This window comes from Gasterosteus aculeatus, chromosome 5 (assembly GCF_964276395.1).
Source record: "Gasterosteus aculeatus chromosome 5, fGasAcu3.hap1.1, whole genome shotgun sequence".
Classification (NCBI taxonomy): Eukaryota; Metazoa; Chordata; class Actinopteri; order Perciformes; family Gasterosteidae; genus Gasterosteus; species Gasterosteus aculeatus.
The window spans coordinates 16,849,887-16,867,878 of NC_135692.1; the positions used below are offsets into that span (position 1 = coordinate 16,849,887).

Consider the following 17,992-nt stretch of genomic DNA (forward strand, 5'->3'; position numbering starts at 1 on the left):
ACTAAATGAACATCATGTTGTGTTGAAGAAGACTGTAAACTAGAGACTGAGACCATAAACTCCTGTTTGCAATGTTTACTGAGGGAATAAATCAAGAGAGAAGTGGAGTCACTTTTATTAATACAACTCACTTCTCCCTCCCAGAATTATTTTCTGCCAACGATGCCCGATGATCACATGAGCGAAGTCAAACAGTGGTTTAGAGACAAAAAGGCGCAGATGTACTGTAAGTATTTCACATCTGTTCATCGCCTCTGTCCACATGTCCCATCGGGTTGTTAACGTGATGTGTTTTACATTCACAGACTGCACTAATGGACACCCGTGCATTGTGACAGAGGTACGAGTTGCTCCCCTTTGAGCCAGCTTTCATTTGGAGATATTCAAGAAGTAACACATTCGATGCTCCTCCATTGTCCCGTAGTGTGGCAGACCGGTGGAAATGAGACATTGTCCCGAGTGTGGAGTCCTGATCGGTGGCGAGCGGCACCAACCGGTAGCAGGATTCACTGCAGTGCAAAGGTATGAATCCCTTCAGACGCGCTGCTTCGTGGCCCTTCTCTCAGTCAGACATTTCATCGTTGTACCGCCTCAGTGCTCAGGATCAAACTCGGACGGGACACATATTAGGAGACGCCGAGCAGAGGTCTGAAGCCCCCGAGAGACAGATGACGGTGGCTAAGTCCTGCATCCTGCGGCTCCTCACGCACCTCGCCATGCTTCAAGGCGCAGTGAGAAACGACAGAGTGAGGCCGCGCACCACGTATCCATCACAGGTGTCGACCCTGCGGCCCGACGTACTAACACTCCAGTGGGGATTTGTTGTAGCGAGTCGGGGACATGATCCACCCGAGGCCCAGGGATGTCCAGAGCTTCCTGTGGGGACACCTGGAGAAGGACCTCTGTGTGCTGGGCAAGGCGCTGGACCAGAACATGGACAACACGGCTGTGACGGTTCATCTGATTCTCAACACATGCGCAGAACAGCCAGGTGATCATAACCGTTCCAGCAGCTGCTTTCATTGCGTGGAGAAGGTGGCGTAACGCGTTGAATGTTCACAAAGGTTCCCGCGGAGCTTCTCTGGATCTGTCGACCAAACAAGGGCGGCAGCTCTGGGAGAAGCTCGTCTGTGACTCCGCCATCAACCCAGTACTTCAGGTGAGAAATAAGATGCATATAAGGAGTCGCTGAACACCTGGAAATACAAAGTAAAAAACCCTTCTAGAACAGGAACAAGTACGTCAGTGTGAAACAGCCGAGACGATGCTCAAAGCTGACTCAAATTCTTCTAGTTACTGTCCTGGGATCCACGAAGAAGAGAGACAATGTCCAAGCTTTTCCATAGGACGGTTGTTGAGACCCCCCTTGAAGTGTTGCTAATAAAGCTTTGAGGGGGGGGCTCTATCCACCCTGAACAGACATCACCACACGACCTGCAGAACCAGTGTTCATTACTGAATGTGCTGGTGATTAGCATTAGAGCTAGCTCCGTGTATGCTAGTGATTAGCATTAGAGCTAGCTCCGTGTATGCTAGTGATTAGCATTAGAGCTATCTCCATGTATGCTAGTGATTAGCATTAGAGCTAGCTCCATGTATGCTAGTGATTAGCATTAGAGCTATCTCCATGTATGCTAGTGATTAGCATTAGAGCTAGCTCCATGTATGCTAGTGATTAGCATTAGAGCTAGCTCCGTGTAATGCTAGTGATTAGCATTAGAGCTATCTCCATGTATGCTAGTGATTAGCATTAGAGCTAGCTCCATGTATGCTAGTGATTAGCCTTAGCACTTGGGGTTGGTTGGCAACAAAAGCTGCTTCCATTGAGGTCACCTGTCTCCAGATCAGCTAATAAGAAAGGTGTCAACCGGAGGAGGGCTTTGACTACGTATATTTATATCTAATATTTTGAATTCAACTACATATTTTGGACCTGAATCCATCAAAACACTACCAAGTACACCTATGTATGCAGGTTAGGGGCTTAGTTACACTCTTGCTGAAGCTTAAAGGTCTGTAGCTGTATTCAATACTTGTGACCTTCTCAGAAGAAGGACACAAAGTGATAGAAGTTGATGTCTCCTGTTTGCAGCATTTGCAGCTGAATCTGGCTGAAGCTCAGGACAGAATCGGTGGTGACGACGGACTTACTGGAAGTCCCCTGATGACTCTCCTCTCTGGGGACCCGGGGACCATGTTGTCCCTCCCCTCCGACTGCCCGACCCATCGCTCCACCTTCTGGACTCTGCCGGAGTACATGACAGTGGAGCGCTTCACTCAGCTGGTGGGCGAAGCACAGGGGAGGATCTCCTTACCGCTGCTGGGCCTGTTCCTCCAGAAGGTAGGGGTCCTCATCAGGGGGCCATGCGAGATCTTCTCACTGGGAACCAGGGAACCAGGATCTGAGGAGCATTGAGGCCTGATGGCACAAAGCTTCCCCTCAGCTATCAGCACCATCTCCAACACGATTATTCTAATAAGTTATTATAAGTTACAATAATAGAAGGAGTTGAGAAGCTTAATCTGCATCTAGGTTTAAGATTTGCATCAAAATGACGTAATATATGTTGTTTAATACATATATTCTACCTGTGAAACCAGGACCGCTGAGGTGTATGCATGTTGGATGTATCTTCTCAGTGTGTTGTGTTGTGGCCCGTGCTGACTCTGCCACAGGTTCCCTGCGTGCGGCAGCTCCACCACCTACCTGAGCTGGCCGCGCTGCAGTCCGACCTGCTGAGGGCGGTTCCTCTCAGCTCGCACCCCGCGGAGCAGACCGTGGCTCAGGTGCTACAGAACATACCGGACGGTGTGTTTTGATTCAACACTGAACGCACAACAACAACAACAGCAGCCGTGAAACATCGGCACACACACACACACACACGCGCGCTGAGCTTTGTCGTTGTCCACTCAGGATGCCAGAAGAAGAGGATCCTGGAGAGAGTGAAGACCTTCATGCATGTGTGGAACTGCCTCAGAGCCGAGGTGGCAAACAGCTGTAAGCATTTCAGTCTACAGCGACTAAAGATCAATAATCTCACCTTTCAGTCATTAAGTGTTTGTTAGATCCACTGCACAATAAAGATATTAAGTAATTATGAATTATTAGTTTATTCTTAATATGTTGCGCTCAGTATTTATTGTGTCTTCAGGGTCCAGTGTCGTAATATTAAGGGAAATAGTGAAAATATTACATTTTGTTTGTCATTAATTTTATTTCTTCATAATACGTCTATATTTGAATTCATAAGATGAACTAATGTCTCATTATTATGTCTTGATTGATTTTTTTATTGAATGAAATTGTAGCAGCGTACTCGAGTGTGGACGTGGACTTCACAGCCGAGAGCTCCGCAGAGTTTCTGACTCCGAGCCGCCACGGACCGGGATCGAGCCTCCGGGCTCTGGTGGACTTCCTGCTGGAGACTCACAACAGCCTGGTGAGAGCGAGCCGGCCGGAGGACAGGTCAGTACGTCCCGGGGGCAGAGACACGCGATGTCTGGAAGCTCCTTCTGAGCCTCCACACGGTTCTCCTGAAACGTTCCTGGTGCAAACGCTTCGCTTTCAACTGAAGTTCATTCAACCATTATCAATTCAAGGTCCATATACGTCCATGTACGTGTACTAGCACAGTACCGGTCCCATCAGTCAGCTGTGCTTTTGTCCCTGTGGTACCTGTGTTTAACCCGGCTCACGCCGGACCTTTGGTTTGGTTTCCCCAGTGAGTACAGTGTTCCTTTAGAGAGCGTCTCAGAGACCCAGCTGACGCTGTGCAGCCCAGAGAGAGAGCTGCTGCCTCTGGTTTTATCGCACTGCCACTACACGCTGCAGAAAGGAGGGGAGACGGACAGAAGCTACGACCTGCCGGGCATCCAAACCCAGCTGGCTCGCCGCTTCCTGGCCGGAAAACCACTTATCCAAGCGGTAACAAAAGAAACACGTGAACCAATCACGCGGCTGCATGTGGAGTAAAAGCAAACCTCCTGCTGACCGGCGCTGCCGTCCTCTCTGCTCACAACCAGGACACCTCCAGGTACCTGAACAGACACCTGCAGGACTTCTCTGTGGTCCTTAACGCGGTCCGGGACAAGATCCGTCAGGTGAGACCAGTTCACGTACTCCAATCTCATTTCAAAAGCTTTTGTTTGTTTTAGTGGTCTTTTTAATATCAATCTGGTGACATTTATTTTATTTTGAACTGAGTACTTTGACACAGAGCAAAAATGATTGCGCTGCAAAAAAGGCATCATCCATCATCAGGATGTGAGGAACACATTACAAATGCACACTAAGGTTTATTACTCCTTTCAGCTTTGACAAAGGCAGCATGGACCCGATCCACTCGTTACCTTTCACAATAAAAGGAGAAGATATATACACTGTAATTGTTCACCAGACGTTACTCAAATTAGAGCGTTTCACTAAAAAGGAACAGTTAAATATGTTGGATTAGCTTCCCTCAGTGTTTATCCTTCAGGTTCTCGGTAGTTTCCTCTGTGGGATCGAAGTGAGATTCCTTCCCTTCCCTCTGCTCCGTCCGCCCCGCAGGAGCCGCTGAAGGGCTCGGCGAGCAGCGCCACGAGGACGGTGCTGCGGTCCTACACGGACGCGTGCGACGCTGTGCACGTGGTGGAGATCGGCCTGCGCCTTCTCGGCAAGACGGGCGGAGATCCGAGGGCTCGGCTGCTGTCCTACCTCGCCGACACGCTGCGGATGGAAAGGCAGATTTCCAGCACCGTGACCAAGGTAGAGACCCCGGAAATAAATGAGAGAAATCCAATCTGGTGCTCTGATTTAAAACCGGTATTAAGGTCCAGGACTCCCAGAATTGTGAGGTTTTTAGCCTTAGTTAAGACAGTTTACGTTCTACTTTAAATCATTACTTTATTTACATTTTTGGGAAAGATTAAAGATCCGTTATCGGACTTGGAATACTTAAAATGTCGTGCAGCTCAGTGCAAATATTGAATTGCTTTAACAATCTCCATTCAAGTGACCGCGCATTAACATGCAGCAATAGTACAGAATATACATTTAAACAATTGGCTGCAAAAAAAAAAAAGTTGTGATTGAGAATCTCTAAAAAACGTTAATGTTTCTGGTGAAACGTGTGACGTGTTTCAGGCTCTGGGGGAGAGCAGACTGGAACACAGCGTCTTCACCTGGCAGATCCTGACTTCATGGAAATCTGAGCTTATGCTCAACAGAAATCAGGTAAGTCAGATATGAAACATGAAAGCAATAATTACACACACAATAATCTAATTCAACATTTAACTTATCAATATGTGTGAAAGCCTCCAAATGAAGATATTTTAATTGAAAAACATGACGTTTCTTTGGTGTTCATAAACAAATCACAAAGGTTTATTGTAAAAGCTGAAAATAAAATGTTTTATTTCCAACTATCCAGACAGCCAGAGCCTAAAACACATTGTTAAATTAAACATCATAATTAATTAATAATTTGAATGAATTTGACAAAGTTGTCTCTCTCAGCCTAAAAAATATAATATTATAATACAAATATATAGATAATAACATAATAGATTTGCAGGAAAATACAAGCGCGAGCCACAATAATCCTATTTTTCAGTCACAGCTGTTAAGCCGCAGTTCAAGGCTTTAAAGCATCGAACCCACAAAGAACCTCCACCACAGCATTTGTTTTTTTAAACTCCCTTTGACCCAAAACACCATTCGGAGCGACATCTCCTCAAAGCGTGCCGTCTCACACGGCCGCCGCGCCCCACATCTGACCCCAATAAAAACAGAATTTGAGGAATTTGTACTGCACAGCGGAACAGATCAGAGCTCACGCTTCGTGTTGGTGTTCCAGGACCCGTTTCGGAGGCTCCCCCCCGAGTTCCAGCAGAAGCTGTCTGAGGAAGAGCGGAAAGAGCTGAAGGTCTTCCTCGCCGACGTGGACGTCTGCGCCTTCTCCCGAGAGCTACATGAAATTCTGCTGCTGAAGACCAGCAGCGCCGGGACTGACCAGGGTTACCAGCCACACTGGGAGTAAGACCCCCGCCCCCCCCATAGTGAAAACACAACCAAAGCACCATTTGTGGGTTCAACTTTTGTGAGAAGTAACACGCCAAATGGAAAAACAGTCCCAGAAGCATTTGCATTATTTACATCTGTTCCTTAGTTTACCCAAGAGGTGTTTTCAGCAATGAGGATGTTGTCGGTTTAAAGAGCGCCGCCCTCGTCTAAAGGAATCTGCTGATTCTACACCGCTTTAATCACAGTGAAGTGTGGAGGTCTCTCCCCTGGGATTTGGGGCCTTTTTGACTTCCAGGACTAGAGCGTGACCCCCCCAGGCAGCCATCTGTCAGGGGAAAAGAGCTTAAGTTGTTCCCCTCGACCACAGGTCCTTTCTATTGAAGCAGCAGCTGCACAGGGAAGTGAGGAGGAATGCGTGTGGTGTAAACAATGGATGCAGCGCTAACACTTGTTTTGCTTTGTGCCCTCCTCTCCCGGCTGCCCGCAGCATCAGGTCCACTTTAGAGGTCCATTTGGAGCAGAAGACGCCTCCGGTGCTGCTGGGGCTCGAGTCTTTACCAGAGAAAATCACACTGGGACAAGCGGCCGACGTGTGGAGGGCTGCTGTGGAGTTTAAAAGAAGATAAATGATTTCTGCAGACTCATTTAAAAATCCGTTCTATTTCCATGATTTATTTTTGTTACTGTTGTCAGGATGAGCTGTCATTGGGATATCAGAATACTGAATTCATTCCACATCAGTGTGATTATTGTTTTGTGTAACGGTTGATACAAATGAATACATTTAAAGCCCGTTTACATTCCTGATGTTACGTGTTGAATCTGATAATGAGCATTCTGGAAACAATTAATAAAACCACTATAAAACATCTCTCAAATGTGATTTTGCGCTCACGCTTCCCTTTGCAAAGTCAACCGAACCGTTGTTGCGGCCCCGCCCCTCCGTAACCGCCCCGCAGACCGACATCCCGCTCGAGCCAATCAGATCCACGCCCAGAGAGCCGCTGTTCCTCCTCCACCAATCACAGACTCCAAGGGGCGGCCGCTGTGAGCGTCGTTGCCACAGAGATGATGTTACGCGTTATTTGGTTCCCCGCACTTGTCCACTGAGTCAACGCGGTACTTTCACTGCACATTAAGGGGGATTTTGTTGGGAATTAAACCCGTGAAAGTCTGCAGGAGCGTCTCAGCGATGCCGCCACCCGGCTTCTGAAGTAAGGAACGTCTAACAGCGGCCACCGACATTGTTGTGAAGTTTACTGACGTCCACTGTAAACGTTTTATAACGTGACAAATTTCGGACAAACAACGTTGTTAAGTGTGTAACGTTAACGTTGAAAACCGAGCTGTGATTTAACAATCTTGGCCAAATGAACGTCATCGTGTTGTAATGACGCTGCGTCGGCTGTGAATAATCTCACAGTCAATAACTTGGGATGGACCGTTAGTAGAACATATAACGTTATAACGTTAGTTAGTACAAGTTAACCACTCGGTTAGCTCGCTAGTAACGTTACTTAACCGACTGCTAACTAACGACCACAGACTGGTTTCACACGCAGCGGTATCTCATCCCGAGGCGCCCTGTCCCGAGATGGGGACAGGGTCCCGTTAGCTTCCATGCTAACGGTGCTAACACCCACAGGAGGCTGCGTTAGCATCACAGCTAACGCGGCGCGCGGTCAGAGACACTCACGGGGTTTGTTGTTGGTCGCCCAGGGAGACCAAACAGCAACACGACAACTTCCTCCCGTGACGCTGCTCCCGTCTCGTTTCAGGCGGTTCAGAGGATGCACGCAGCACGAAGCCCTGCATCCAACCCGGCAGCCGTGACAGGAGATGCCCTGGACCTCAGCCTGTCCGGCTCCCTGTCCAGGAGACCCAGCAGTGCATCGCCTGGGAAAAGCTTCTCCCGCTCCGTGTCGGTGTCCGTGGCTGGAGACAGCAGAGCGAAACGCAACACCCTGGTGAGCAGATGATCGTTTGCCTGCTCAGATCCAGTCACGATGCCGGGAAGAGCTTTCTGTTTGTTGTGAACACAGTTCATCAAACCTTTTTAAACCCACAGGGTGATGCCAGCCTCAGCAGCTCCCGGTCCATCAAGAACCTCAGGCGGTGCAACAGCACCACGCAGGTTAATCAGCAGACCAACGTCAGTCTAAGGTACAAACACGGGCCCTGCGGGCGCAATAAGCCTGGAACTGGCGATGCTCGTAACGCATCCGTATGCAGAGCACTCCCCTCACTCCTTATCACTGACACTGACCCACTAAGCTGCACAGTATGTGCCGGTTGTATTCTGCAAAGCCTCCGGCAGAACCTCGGTCTGGCTCTTACGTCATAAGTTGGATCTTCAGATGACCTTTACAGTGACACATGCGTCACAAATATCAAGGACGTGTTTTTGGAAACGACAGAGAAGAATGTGTGCTTTTCAGATAAGGTGTGTCAGGCCGTCTTTAAACCAGAGCGCCTCTCTCTCAGCAACAGCTGGCCGCCCCGAAAGCTTCAGCCGCCCGGACAATGGCAATTGTGGCGCGCCAGCTCCGACAAGAGAAAGAGTGGAGGGGAGCTGGGCGGCTGTTGCTATGGTCGCGGGGTGCAGGGACGTGCTTTGTCCCAGGTTAGAGGGGGGGAGGGACTGGACCCCGGGGTCAGGTTTCCCCCCCTCACTCCACCAGGAGCCAGTGAAAGGAGAAGTGTGTGTGTGTGTGTGTGTGTGTGTGTGTGCACGCTCTGGTATTGTCTGCCAGCTGTCGCCACCCCCCCCACTCCCCCCCCATCTCTGCCTCTGAGGATGCAAAGCAGAGGGACTTTAAATTTAAAGACATTCTAAATGCCACTGCTGCCCCCCCCCCCCCCCCCGTGCACCGCTCCCTGGTAGAGCAGAAAGTAGAGGAATGCGCTGCCTCGATTGTGTTGTCAGATTGCTTTTCATTGGGCCAGCTGGCTTCACCCCCCCCCTGCGGAGACGTGCACGCTCATTTATATACTTGTGCCACACGGGTTCAGGCTGCAGCACACGTACCGCGGGAGGCCAGACAAGAGGTCGGCCTGCATCTGTGCCGCATGGTGTGAGCGGCTATTTGAAGGATGGATGACAGGCCGTCAGGATCAACACATGCATTTACAGCGGAGCCCCCCCCCCCAGCAGACGCTCAGCTGCCGCATACTGAATTCCTGCACTCGGGGGAGGAGAAGAGACGTGGATGAACCCCCTTTCTGCAGCTGTCATTACTAAAAGCCGTGACCAGAGGCCTCTGCGCTGTTTGATGGCGTATTGTACGCCGCTAGGCTCTTGTTGCAGGATCATTTCATTCACTTCCCCAATTAAAAACTATTTGGCTCACAGCTATATTTTCTGTTGTAGTGGTATGTTTGGGTTTTATTGCCTCATGTATTGCCCTACATGAAGCCAACCTGTGGTATGTTTCCCAGTCGGGACCAGAGGGAGGATTACCTCGCCCTGTTCGACAGCAGCTCGCATGGACGCAAGAAACTGGCCGGCCTCAGCAAAGCCTCAGCAGACAGAACCACGTGGAACATCCTGGTAGCCACACTCCTCTTTTCCGGATTTAAAAACGTATTCCGCGGCCGTTTGAATATTTCCGTAGTTTCAGACGTTTTTGTGTGTCCCGTCTCTAAGGACGATCAGCCCCGAGCTTCCTCCCTGCACTCGGGCTCCCGCAGCACCGGCAGCGTGGACTCTCCCCCCGGGCCCAAGCAAAGAGAGCTGGGCATCGCTCTGGCTGCCACTTTCACTGCCAACAACAGGTGGGCGGCAACACACACACACACACACACACACACACACACACACACACACACTGAGTGCAGGCAGCGCGGCCTGACTAATCGCACTGCTGCATTCGAGATTTAAAGCTGCTTCTCACATTTCATACCTGCTGATCGTAGCAGCTGATACTGCGTTCAGAAATTCCACCCACACACATTTTTCTTTCATGAAAATGGAGTTTGTAATATGATTACTGTTACTGTGAAGCCTGGACGGGCAGAAGGCAAAAAGGTGTCAGTGGCTCCTGGCGAGTCTCACTGTGTCTTCTTGTTCTCCCCAGGAGCAACAAGGGAGCCGTGGGGAACTCCGTCACCACCATCTTACACAACAACTACTCCGAGAAACCACTCACGCCCAAGAGTTCCAACCAGAGGCCCTCGTTTAAGTACGAGCTGAAACCAGCATCGCGTCACTCCGGTGTGGAGGTTTGAATGACACTTTTCTGAATTTCTTATCGTACTTTGTCCTCCAGCAACATCCTGAAGGCCACGGCGAACGACGAGGTGTCACAAGACAACAGCTCCCTGACAAAGTCCCAGAAGAATTTCTCTTCCACATCCTCCACCTCCAACAACAAGTCTCCGGCGTCGGCGCGTCGGGGAAGCCCCGCCCCGTCTGGAAGGAGGGAGGTCACCGAGGAGCAGGCCGAGAGGTCCGGGCTGCTGCACGTGTCCACTGAGAGGTTGGCCCTACTGTCTTCCGTGACTCACGGCAGGTCCTCCGTGTCTCCTGAAGGTTTATTCAGCAGGTGAACCAGGCAGCGGTCACCATCCAGCGCTGGTACAGGCGCCACGCCAGGAGACGGCACGCCAACCAGGCGGCGCTCAAATGCATCATCGCCAGTAAAAGAAAGGTATCCATCTTCACCTTCGTCTCTCTCGTTCTACTCACAATGTATGAGCTGTCACGCGCTCTCCCCTGCAGGAGTGGGAGGAGAGAAGAGAAGAAGACAGTCGCCCCGAGCAACAGCAGAAAAGGGGCGATGACAGGAAACAGATTCGGGAGGACAAAGCTCGCCTTGTGCGCCTGGCTGCCATCCAGGTGCTCGCCTCTGACTTTACCTCCAGTTCAGGTCATAAAGAGAGAGAGAGTCTGACTTCTGATCCTAAAGCAGCGCATCCAGTCCCGGGCTGCAGCCCCTCAGAGACGCCTCTCCGACGTGTCTCACTGTCTCCGTGTCTCTGCCACGAGGACAAAAGGCACAAACCTCTGGAGCTCAAACTCCACACAGCTGTTCAATAGACACTAGAGCCTCTATTTAAATCAGGTGTCTTTGTTATGACCCCGTGGCTCACACCCGTCCCGTGTCTCCCTCTGGTGGTGGGTCACAGGAGCTGCAGCAGAAAAGAGCTCGGCGGGTTGCCGAGGTGGAGCCGGACAGTCCGAGGTCGACTGCTGTGGTCGCACGCCAGAGGCCGCCCAAGATCCCCCTCACCACCAGCGGTCCATCCTCGCCGGGCCACAGCAGCCCGAGGTCCCCCCCCGCCGGGAAAGCCAAGAACGCCGGTCTGTGCGCTGCCGCTCTGGTTCTTTTTAACTCCATTCGCCGTCGCCCTTTGAGCACATTGAATCATTACGTTTCTCCACAGAGTCCAATTCGAATGTTACGGCGGACTTGATCGAGCTGAACTTCAGGGCCGTCTCCCCGGCTTCGTCCAATCAAAGAGGCTCTCCGTGCTCTCAGGTGAATGCCAGCTCCGACCTCCACTTCCTAAACCTCTCCCTCCTGAAACTGAACCCCTCCCCTGTGTAGGACCAGGAGGATGGATCGGAGCGGGACGTTGTCCTCGTGCAGCAGCAGCCGCAGCAACATCCGCACAACGGCAGGAAGTGGATCCGTAGAGAGAAAGCCCGTCTGGCAAACCCCCCTGAGGTTCGGCCGCTGAGTGACAGGAATCCTCTCGGAGAGGCTGCAGCCGATTGGCTGTCGCAGGAGCTGCAGCGGCCCGCAGAGCCCCAGCGTGCTGCTGAGGGGCAGCTGGAGAGCCTGAGACCAACAGGTGTGGTTGGACGCAGGAAGCTGCCTAAGATCTCTGTCACCAACAAAGGTCCTGCCTCGCCGGGCGACGACAGCCCGACGCCCCCCCCAGCCGTGAAAGCTAAGAACACAGGTGAGCCTCACTGAGCACAGAGCCCAGGTCAGCATGGAACAGAACAGGGAGAGTAGATCATGTGATGGTGTCACTTTAGTTGTTGTCGTACTCGCTTATTTTATCAAGGCTTTACTAACAGTACGAATGTCAATATCAGGAGAACGGAGAGGAATCTTTTAGATCAATTGGAGGAGTTTGCAGGCTCTGCATTTGATGGTCAGTGTGTGACTCCCGTTTCTCCCCACAGACTCCGACCTGAATGTCGCGGCTGAGTTCGGTGAGCTCTCCAGCTTCAGAGCGGTTTCCCCAGATGTGTCCAATTGCAGAGATTCCCAGTGTTCCCAGGTAGGACCCGCCCCACTTCACTGAGTCAAATCGCTGCGCAGTAATCGCCCACCGTGAGCCCGTCTGATGCCTCCGTGCTGCAGGAGATCCTGCAGAGGTCAGTGAGCGTGGAGGACCAGCGGCAGGGAGCTCTGTGCAGTAGAGCTCCGTCAAAAAGCACCTTCAACGAGCTGCTGGACACCCTGAAGCTGCTGGAGGAGGAGCCACAGAGGCTTTCCCAGCCAAAGGGCTACAGCAAAGACAAATACGCCTGGATCGATGAGGTGACGCTTCCTGAAGTATCTATTTCCAGTTCGTGTGGCGCTGATCATCGACGCCACGACTTTAACCTGCATCTCCACTGTGTCTCCTCTTAAGGACGCGGACTCCAACACCTTGACCACGGACAACCTGGAGCGCCACGGCCAGCTGAGTCACCACCCCGCGCTGCCAGACGGGGGCGCCCTGCTCTCCGAGGCCAAGCTGCAGAGCATCATGAGCTTCCTGGACGAGATGGAGAAGTCTGAACAGGAGAGGCCGCGCTCGGTGACCTCGGGGTCGCACAGAGAGGTCAGCGTCTCTCCTCAGATGCTTCTTCGACAGCCTGAGCAGAACCAAGAAGGACTCACAGGTCGAACGTGTTGGCAGGCCGTGTTGTCGGAGGAGGAGCTGGTCGGTGTGGAGCAGGCGTCTGCCACCGCCGCCGAGGTCTCGGGCTCCGTGATGAGGATCCAGCTGGAGCTGGAGGAGAAGAAACGCACAGTCAACATGCTGCAGCGCGCCCTGGTGGGGACCACGTGCATGTTAACGCTGCATGTGGACCAGCAGACCTCAGGACCTTGACCTCCTCTCCTGTCCTTCAGGGCCAGCAGAGAGAGCTCACCATCAGACACGTGAAGGAGACCGAAAAGGAGCTGAGCAGGAACTTCCAGCTCCAGAGGGAACAATATGAAGCCACCATCCAGAGACACCTGACCTTCATCGATCAGGTAGCCGAGCTATCTCCATCTTCTCCGTGTCCTCTATGACACTACCTACACCCACATCTCCACCTGTCCTTCTCCAGCTGATCAACGATAAAAAGCTGCTGAGTGAGCGCTGTGAAGGAGTGGTGGGAGAACTGAAGCAGGTGGACCAGAAGTACACCAAGAAGATCGTCCAGATGCAGGAGCAGCATGAAATGGTGAGAAGCCGCCCAGCAGCTTTAGAGCTCGATCCTTTTCTTGCTGCTTTGCATCTCACGTTGTTGCGTAACCTCCTCGCAGTGCTTCTTTTGTTTAACTGTCTCTTCTCTTCTTCTTCTTCTTCTCTGTCCTTGTTCGTCTGTATATCAAATTGTTTTACTGGCTTCTAGGTTTGGCAAATACTGGGTCCCCTGTGCGAGGTAACTTCTTTCTCCTCTGACATGGTCCTCCATCGTGTCTCTCATTCCATCATTCCCTTTTCCTTTCATTTGTCTGCCGCTCAGGACTGTTGTCTCGCGGTCTGCATGTGAGTGTCCTCCGTCCTTCCTCATTCACGTCTCAAGCCGTTGGGTTGATTGTGTTACCGGAATCAGTTTGAACTCTCTGAACCTGCACACGCCTCAACGTTGTCCTCACCTTGTGAAAGGAGCAGCTAGCAGCTTCTCTGACACCACGCCGCCTCCACCCTTCACCCCCCCCCCCCCCCCCCCCACAGGAAATCAAGAAGTTAAAAGAGCTGATGAGCGCCACGGAGAAGATCCGCCGGGAGAAATGGATCGACGAGAAAACCAAGAAGATCAAAGAGATCACTGTGAAAGGTGCTTAACGAGAGATGAACGTTATCAAGTCGCCTGGATCCAAACATCTTCTTCTATCTCGATTGTATTTAGTTCTGGAAGAAAACTGCCTCAAGTCACATGACTCGTGCCAATCCAGCATGATGTAAAAGTGAATCTCCACACCCCCCCAGGTCTGGAGCCAGAGATCCACAAGCTGATCTCCAAGCACAAACAGGAGCTGAAGAAGCTGCGGATGCTCCACGAGGCGGAGCTGCTGCAGGCGGACGACCGGGCCGCCCAGCGCTACGTCCACCAGTGTGAGGAGCTCCGTCAGCGGCTGGAGGGGGAGAAGGAGGAGCAGAGTCAGAGAGAGAGGGCGCTGGCCAAACAGAGGTGGGCACACCGTCGGCCCCCGTCATGGACCCGGGCTGCCGGAGAACGCCGGCAGAGTTTATCATCTCGATCCTCGAGTCCCGCGGACGCTTCTCCACCAAACACGCGCTCATGTTCTGCTGGTTAATGCCGTCGTTGTGTCAGTGTGAGGGGCTTCTAAACATGACTGCTCACAGTTTACGTGTGTGTGTCAGATACGAGAAGCAGCTTCAGGAGGAGGAGCTGTCGTTGCAGCAGCAGAGGAGGCGGCTCTACAAGGAGGTGGCTGATGAGAAGGAGAGGCTGGCTCAGCTGTCTGCCAGGTGAGGTCAAAGGTCGAAATGTCCTTTTACGCTGTGGGGCTCTAGAGTCGTTTTCTGCCTTATGAGGGAGAACTACTGAGGCACTCACACACACACACACACACACACACACACCGTGTAAACCTAAAGCATTATACACACTCGCTGGAACACACTCCGTGTACTCGCATGGAGGAACCCGATAACCTTTGTGTCTGAGGGCGGCCTGCTCCCGTCTGCAGGACACTGAAGAGCGCATGTTGTGCAGCCTGCTGAGGGACCCTCGTGCTTCTCCTGGTGAAGGCTCTTCTCTGTGCTCCTCCGTCAGGCAGCGCGCCGAGCTGGAGGACCTGCGGAGGCAGCTGGAGGAGAACAGCTCGCTGGCCGGGAGGGCCCTCCGAGAAGAGCTGGACAAGACCAGGGAGGAGCAGGAGAGGAGGCACCAGGTGATGAGAGCAGACGGGACGGCAGCAGCAGCATCAGCCAGGACCTCCGTGAACGTCCACCAGCCAAATCGCTGACTGAGTGCTTGTGTGAGCAGGTGGAGATGAAGGCACTGCAGGAACGCTTGGACGCCGAGAAGCAGACGTGGGAAGAAAACTACAAGAAGAAAGAGGTTTGTAAAGACACAGTTCAGCCAACTGGTTTTAACGGGTTCAGAGTCACTGTGGTCAGTTTGATTTGTGGTCCTCTTTGTGTGTGTGTGCGTGTGTGTGTGTGTGTAGGAGGCCTGGCTGCTGAGCCGCGAGCGCGAGCTCAGAGAGGAGCTGCGACGAGGACGCGACAAAGAGATCGAGATCGCCATCTGGACGCTGGAGGAGGAGACCAGCAAGGACAAGGAGGAGTGTGAGAGGGCCGCCGACAACAGGTGTGTGTGTGTGTGTGTGTGTGTGTGAGCGTTTTGGGGACTTTATAACCGGTTTTGTTGTTGTTCTTAATTCAATTTGTTGGTTCAGCCCAACATCACAAATAGTTTTTAAACGGGAGAAACGAAGCGTGATGACGTCACAACCCGAGGACCAGCCTCCCTGCAGGTGTCTGGGAGTTGACGCCTCCCGTCTCCTGCTCCCGTGTGCTCTCAGGGTGCAGCGCGTCAGGGAGACGTACGAGGCGGAGCTGCAGGAGCTGCAGCGCTCGGAGAGGACGGCTGTGGAGAAGCAGCAGCAGCTGAGGAGGCAGCAGGCGGAGGCGCAGGAGGAGCTGATCTCGCTGCGCGCCGCGCTGCGACAGAAGGAGGCGGAGGTGGAGGGCGTCACTCGGGTACGTGAGGCCGCCCGGGTGAGCGCCCCCCCCCCCCCGGTCGGCGCGGGACGCTCACCGGGCGACCTTTTGACCCTGTTTGTGCAGACCAGGGACCAGCTGGTGGACGAGCGCCGGCGCCTGGCAGAGGTCGTACGGCAGGAGTTCGCCGAGCGGCTGGTGACAACGGAGGAGGAGAACCGCAGGATGGCGGCGGAGGTGGCGGAGGTCCGGGCGAGGCTGCGCCTGGAGGTGGAGAGAGTCACCAGGGAGAAGGAGGAGGAACTGGCAGATGTCCACCAACGGTGCGTTTCAACAGCTTCAAAAAGCGTCCTCACGGTCACGTTGTCATTGACGTTCTTCTCTGTGCTTTGTGCCAGCGTGAAGTCGGCCATCTTGAAGAAGGAGGAGACTGTCAATCATCTCCGGAAGCAGCACGAGGTGAGCCGGCCGCCGTGGTTCTGCCAGCGCGACCAGAACCGAGACGGCTGGAGTTTAAACGCGGCTCCTCTCCTCTGATAGGCTGCGCTGAAGAGGGCGGATCACCTGGAGGCCCTGTGGGAGCAGCAGAGGAAGCAGCTGCTGGAGAAGTGATGACTGACAGCAGGGCTTCAGCCGCCCGGAGCCCCGCCCACCACCACCCCCCCCCGCCGCCCGTCAGAGCTCCATCCATTTCTTGTTCTCTGTTTTCTTCGGATGCAAGACTGAGCCTGTGAAGCTTCAGACTGAAAGACACTGACTGGGGAAATGACCCCCCGAGCATGAAGGAGCGTGTTGTGTGGGAGCAATTCACAAATTCTGCAACTTCTTTGCTTTCTTGGGGACTACTGTGACCCCCCCCTCACCCCCCATCCAGAGAGGAATGCCAACATGTTCCCTATAGAGCCACAGAACGTTTCCAGATGTTTCTGAAAGCAGCGTGTTGATACCTGTAGTAGGGGCAGGATGTGTGAACAGGGGGGGGCTGCTCCGCCTGGAGGACCGTGATCTGCCAAGTGGTTCTCCTGGTGCCTCCTTTCATCTGGGGAGTCATGTGATTTGTGGCCCCCTCCAGGCGAGGGCCGATTACAGGAGCCGTGCCCCCCCCCCCCCCCCCCCACCCCCCCCTCCGTGAGAAGTCAGTACTGTGGGTGAACCCAAGGAGGAAAGTCAGGGCGAGCGAGAGGCTAAAAAAAGAGGGAAAGAAACGTCTGCAGCCGGAGACAGAAGAATGTAAGGAAAAGGAAAGGAAGGGGGGAGGGAGGGGGGAGGGGGGGCACAAAGCATGTGACAAAACACATCACACTCAACTAGTTACACACACACACACACACACTCTACCTGTGTGAGTCTGCACCTCCTTGAAGCCCCTCCCCCCGACACTAAAGGCGTTTGGATGAGTTCACGGAGGTCACTCGCTCCAGTTTTACCAGCCTGTTTATTCCGCTGCGTTTCGCCCTGTGATTGGTCCACGGGGAGGGGGGGGGGGGGGCGGGCGGGGCATCGCTTTGAGTGTTTTACTGTCAGCTGGCACAACGCCGTTACCATGGAGATGGTCGTCAGGTCTTTCTGACGCGGACGTTGTCCGAGCCGCAACCTGAAGGGTTCGTGTGAGCCTCGTGGGGGGGGCAGGAGGAGTCAGCAGCTTTAACAGCAGACGGGAGCATTCTATGTGTGTGTGTGTGTGTGTGTGTGTGTGTGTGTGTGTGTGAGACCTTTAGAGGACTCACACACCAGCTTATCATCCGGTTGTAACTCGGTACAGGAAGCATTCCGCCCGTCACCGCTCTGTTGGTCCTTGGAGATAAAAGCTGTGAGAAGACAACAAGCGAGTGAAACAAAAGGACTTTGTCCCTCGTCCGTGGGAAGAGGAGACAGTTGTTTACTTGTTCCCATGATGCTTTGCTCTCTCACGGAGGAGAGGAGAGAGAAAGAGTCCATCCACTCAACGCCCTCTGGAATTCTAATTAAGAGCCCAAACAGCTGTTGTTTCGGACCCTAAATGATTTATGATTTATTGCCAACATTTCTTAAGCGTTGTTTCATTCCTGAAATGTCAATAAAAACCTAGAACAGTTTCTTTAAGCCTCTTTTATTAAAATGTCCTCAAGGATGTTTCAGCCTACACATCTG

General features: G+C 52.7%; 2 protein-coding genes across 9 annotated transcripts in view; both read left to right on the top strand.

Moving 5' to 3' along the window:
* rnf213b (ring finger protein 213b) overlaps positions 1–6,879 on the top strand; it is a 29,021-nt gene extending 22,142 nt beyond the window's left edge. For both annotated transcript variants that reach the window (XR_013467661.1, XM_040177210.2), the window contains exons 50-65: positions 145–226; positions 306–340; positions 425–522; positions 596–746; positions 829–991; positions 1,065–1,159; positions 2,093–2,341; positions 2,677–2,809; positions 2,918–3,001; positions 3,313–3,469; positions 3,727–3,928; positions 4,027–4,104; positions 4,553–4,750; positions 5,129–5,218; positions 5,844–6,022; positions 6,498–6,879. Coding sequence is in view for 1 of the 2 variants with exons in the window: in XM_040177210.2 (XP_040033144.2) it covers positions 145–226; positions 306–340; positions 425–522; positions 596–746; positions 829–991; positions 1,065–1,159; positions 2,093–2,341; positions 2,677–2,809; positions 2,918–3,001; positions 3,313–3,469; positions 3,727–3,928; positions 4,027–4,104; positions 4,553–4,750; positions 5,129–5,218; positions 5,844–6,022; positions 6,498–6,636 (2,133 nt within the window). In the remaining variant the exon portion in view is untranslated. The remainder of the gene's footprint in view (positions 1–144; positions 227–305; positions 341–424; positions 523–595; positions 747–828; positions 992–1,064; positions 1,160–2,092; positions 2,342–2,676; positions 2,810–2,917; positions 3,002–3,312; positions 3,470–3,726; positions 3,929–4,026; positions 4,105–4,552; positions 4,751–5,128; positions 5,219–5,843; positions 6,023–6,497) is intronic.
* Positions 6,880–7,056: 177 nt separating this feature from the next.
* On the top strand, positions 7,057–17,937 carry cep131 (centrosomal protein 131). 7 transcript variants are annotated; one of them, XM_040177219.2, is made up of 29 exons: positions 7,057–7,224; positions 7,789–7,977; positions 8,079–8,173; positions 9,449–9,560; positions 9,657–9,784; positions 10,087–10,191; positions 10,279–10,458; positions 10,542–10,659; positions 10,731–10,847; positions 11,138–11,312; positions 11,396–11,490; positions 11,560–11,917; positions 12,147–12,244; positions 12,328–12,507; positions 12,602–12,793; positions 12,872–13,009; positions 13,087–13,212; positions 13,290–13,406; positions 13,578–13,607; positions 13,904–14,006; positions 14,159–14,360; positions 14,555–14,662; positions 14,970–15,087; positions 15,183–15,257; positions 15,367–15,509; positions 15,724–15,901; positions 15,989–16,185; positions 16,261–16,321; positions 16,403–17,937. In XM_040177219.2, exons 2-29 carry the CDS (start codon positions 7,801–7,803, stop codon positions 16,472–16,474), a joined length of 3,798 nt encoding a protein of 1,265 aa, XP_040033153.2. In that variant the 5' UTR covers positions 7,057–7,224; positions 7,789–7,800; the 3' UTR covers positions 16,475–17,937. The 7 variants fall into 7 exon arrangements, 6 of the variants coding, with proteins under 6 accessions (XP_040033153.2, XP_040033154.2, XP_077958767.1 ...); XM_040177220.2 differs by lacking the exon at positions 13,578–13,607; XM_078102641.1 differs by lacking the exon at positions 10,731–10,847.
* The last annotated feature ends 55 nt before the right edge of the window (positions 17,938–17,992 follow it).

Excerpts from the sequence above, each read along its gene's own strand:
- cep131 (XM_078102639.1), top strand. The coding sequence starts at position 7,801 with ATGCACGCAGCACGAAGCCCTGCATCCAACCCGGCAGCCGTGACAGGA. Across the intron at positions 11,491-11,559 it reads GAGGCTCTCCGTGCTCTCAG|GACCAGGAGGATGGATCGGA; the intron begins GTGAATGCCAGC and ends TCCCCTGTGTAG. Across the intron at positions 15,258-15,366 it reads AAAACTACAAGAAGAAAGAG|GAGGCCTGGCTGCTGAGCCG; the intron begins GTTTGTAAAGAC and ends GTGTGTGTGTAG.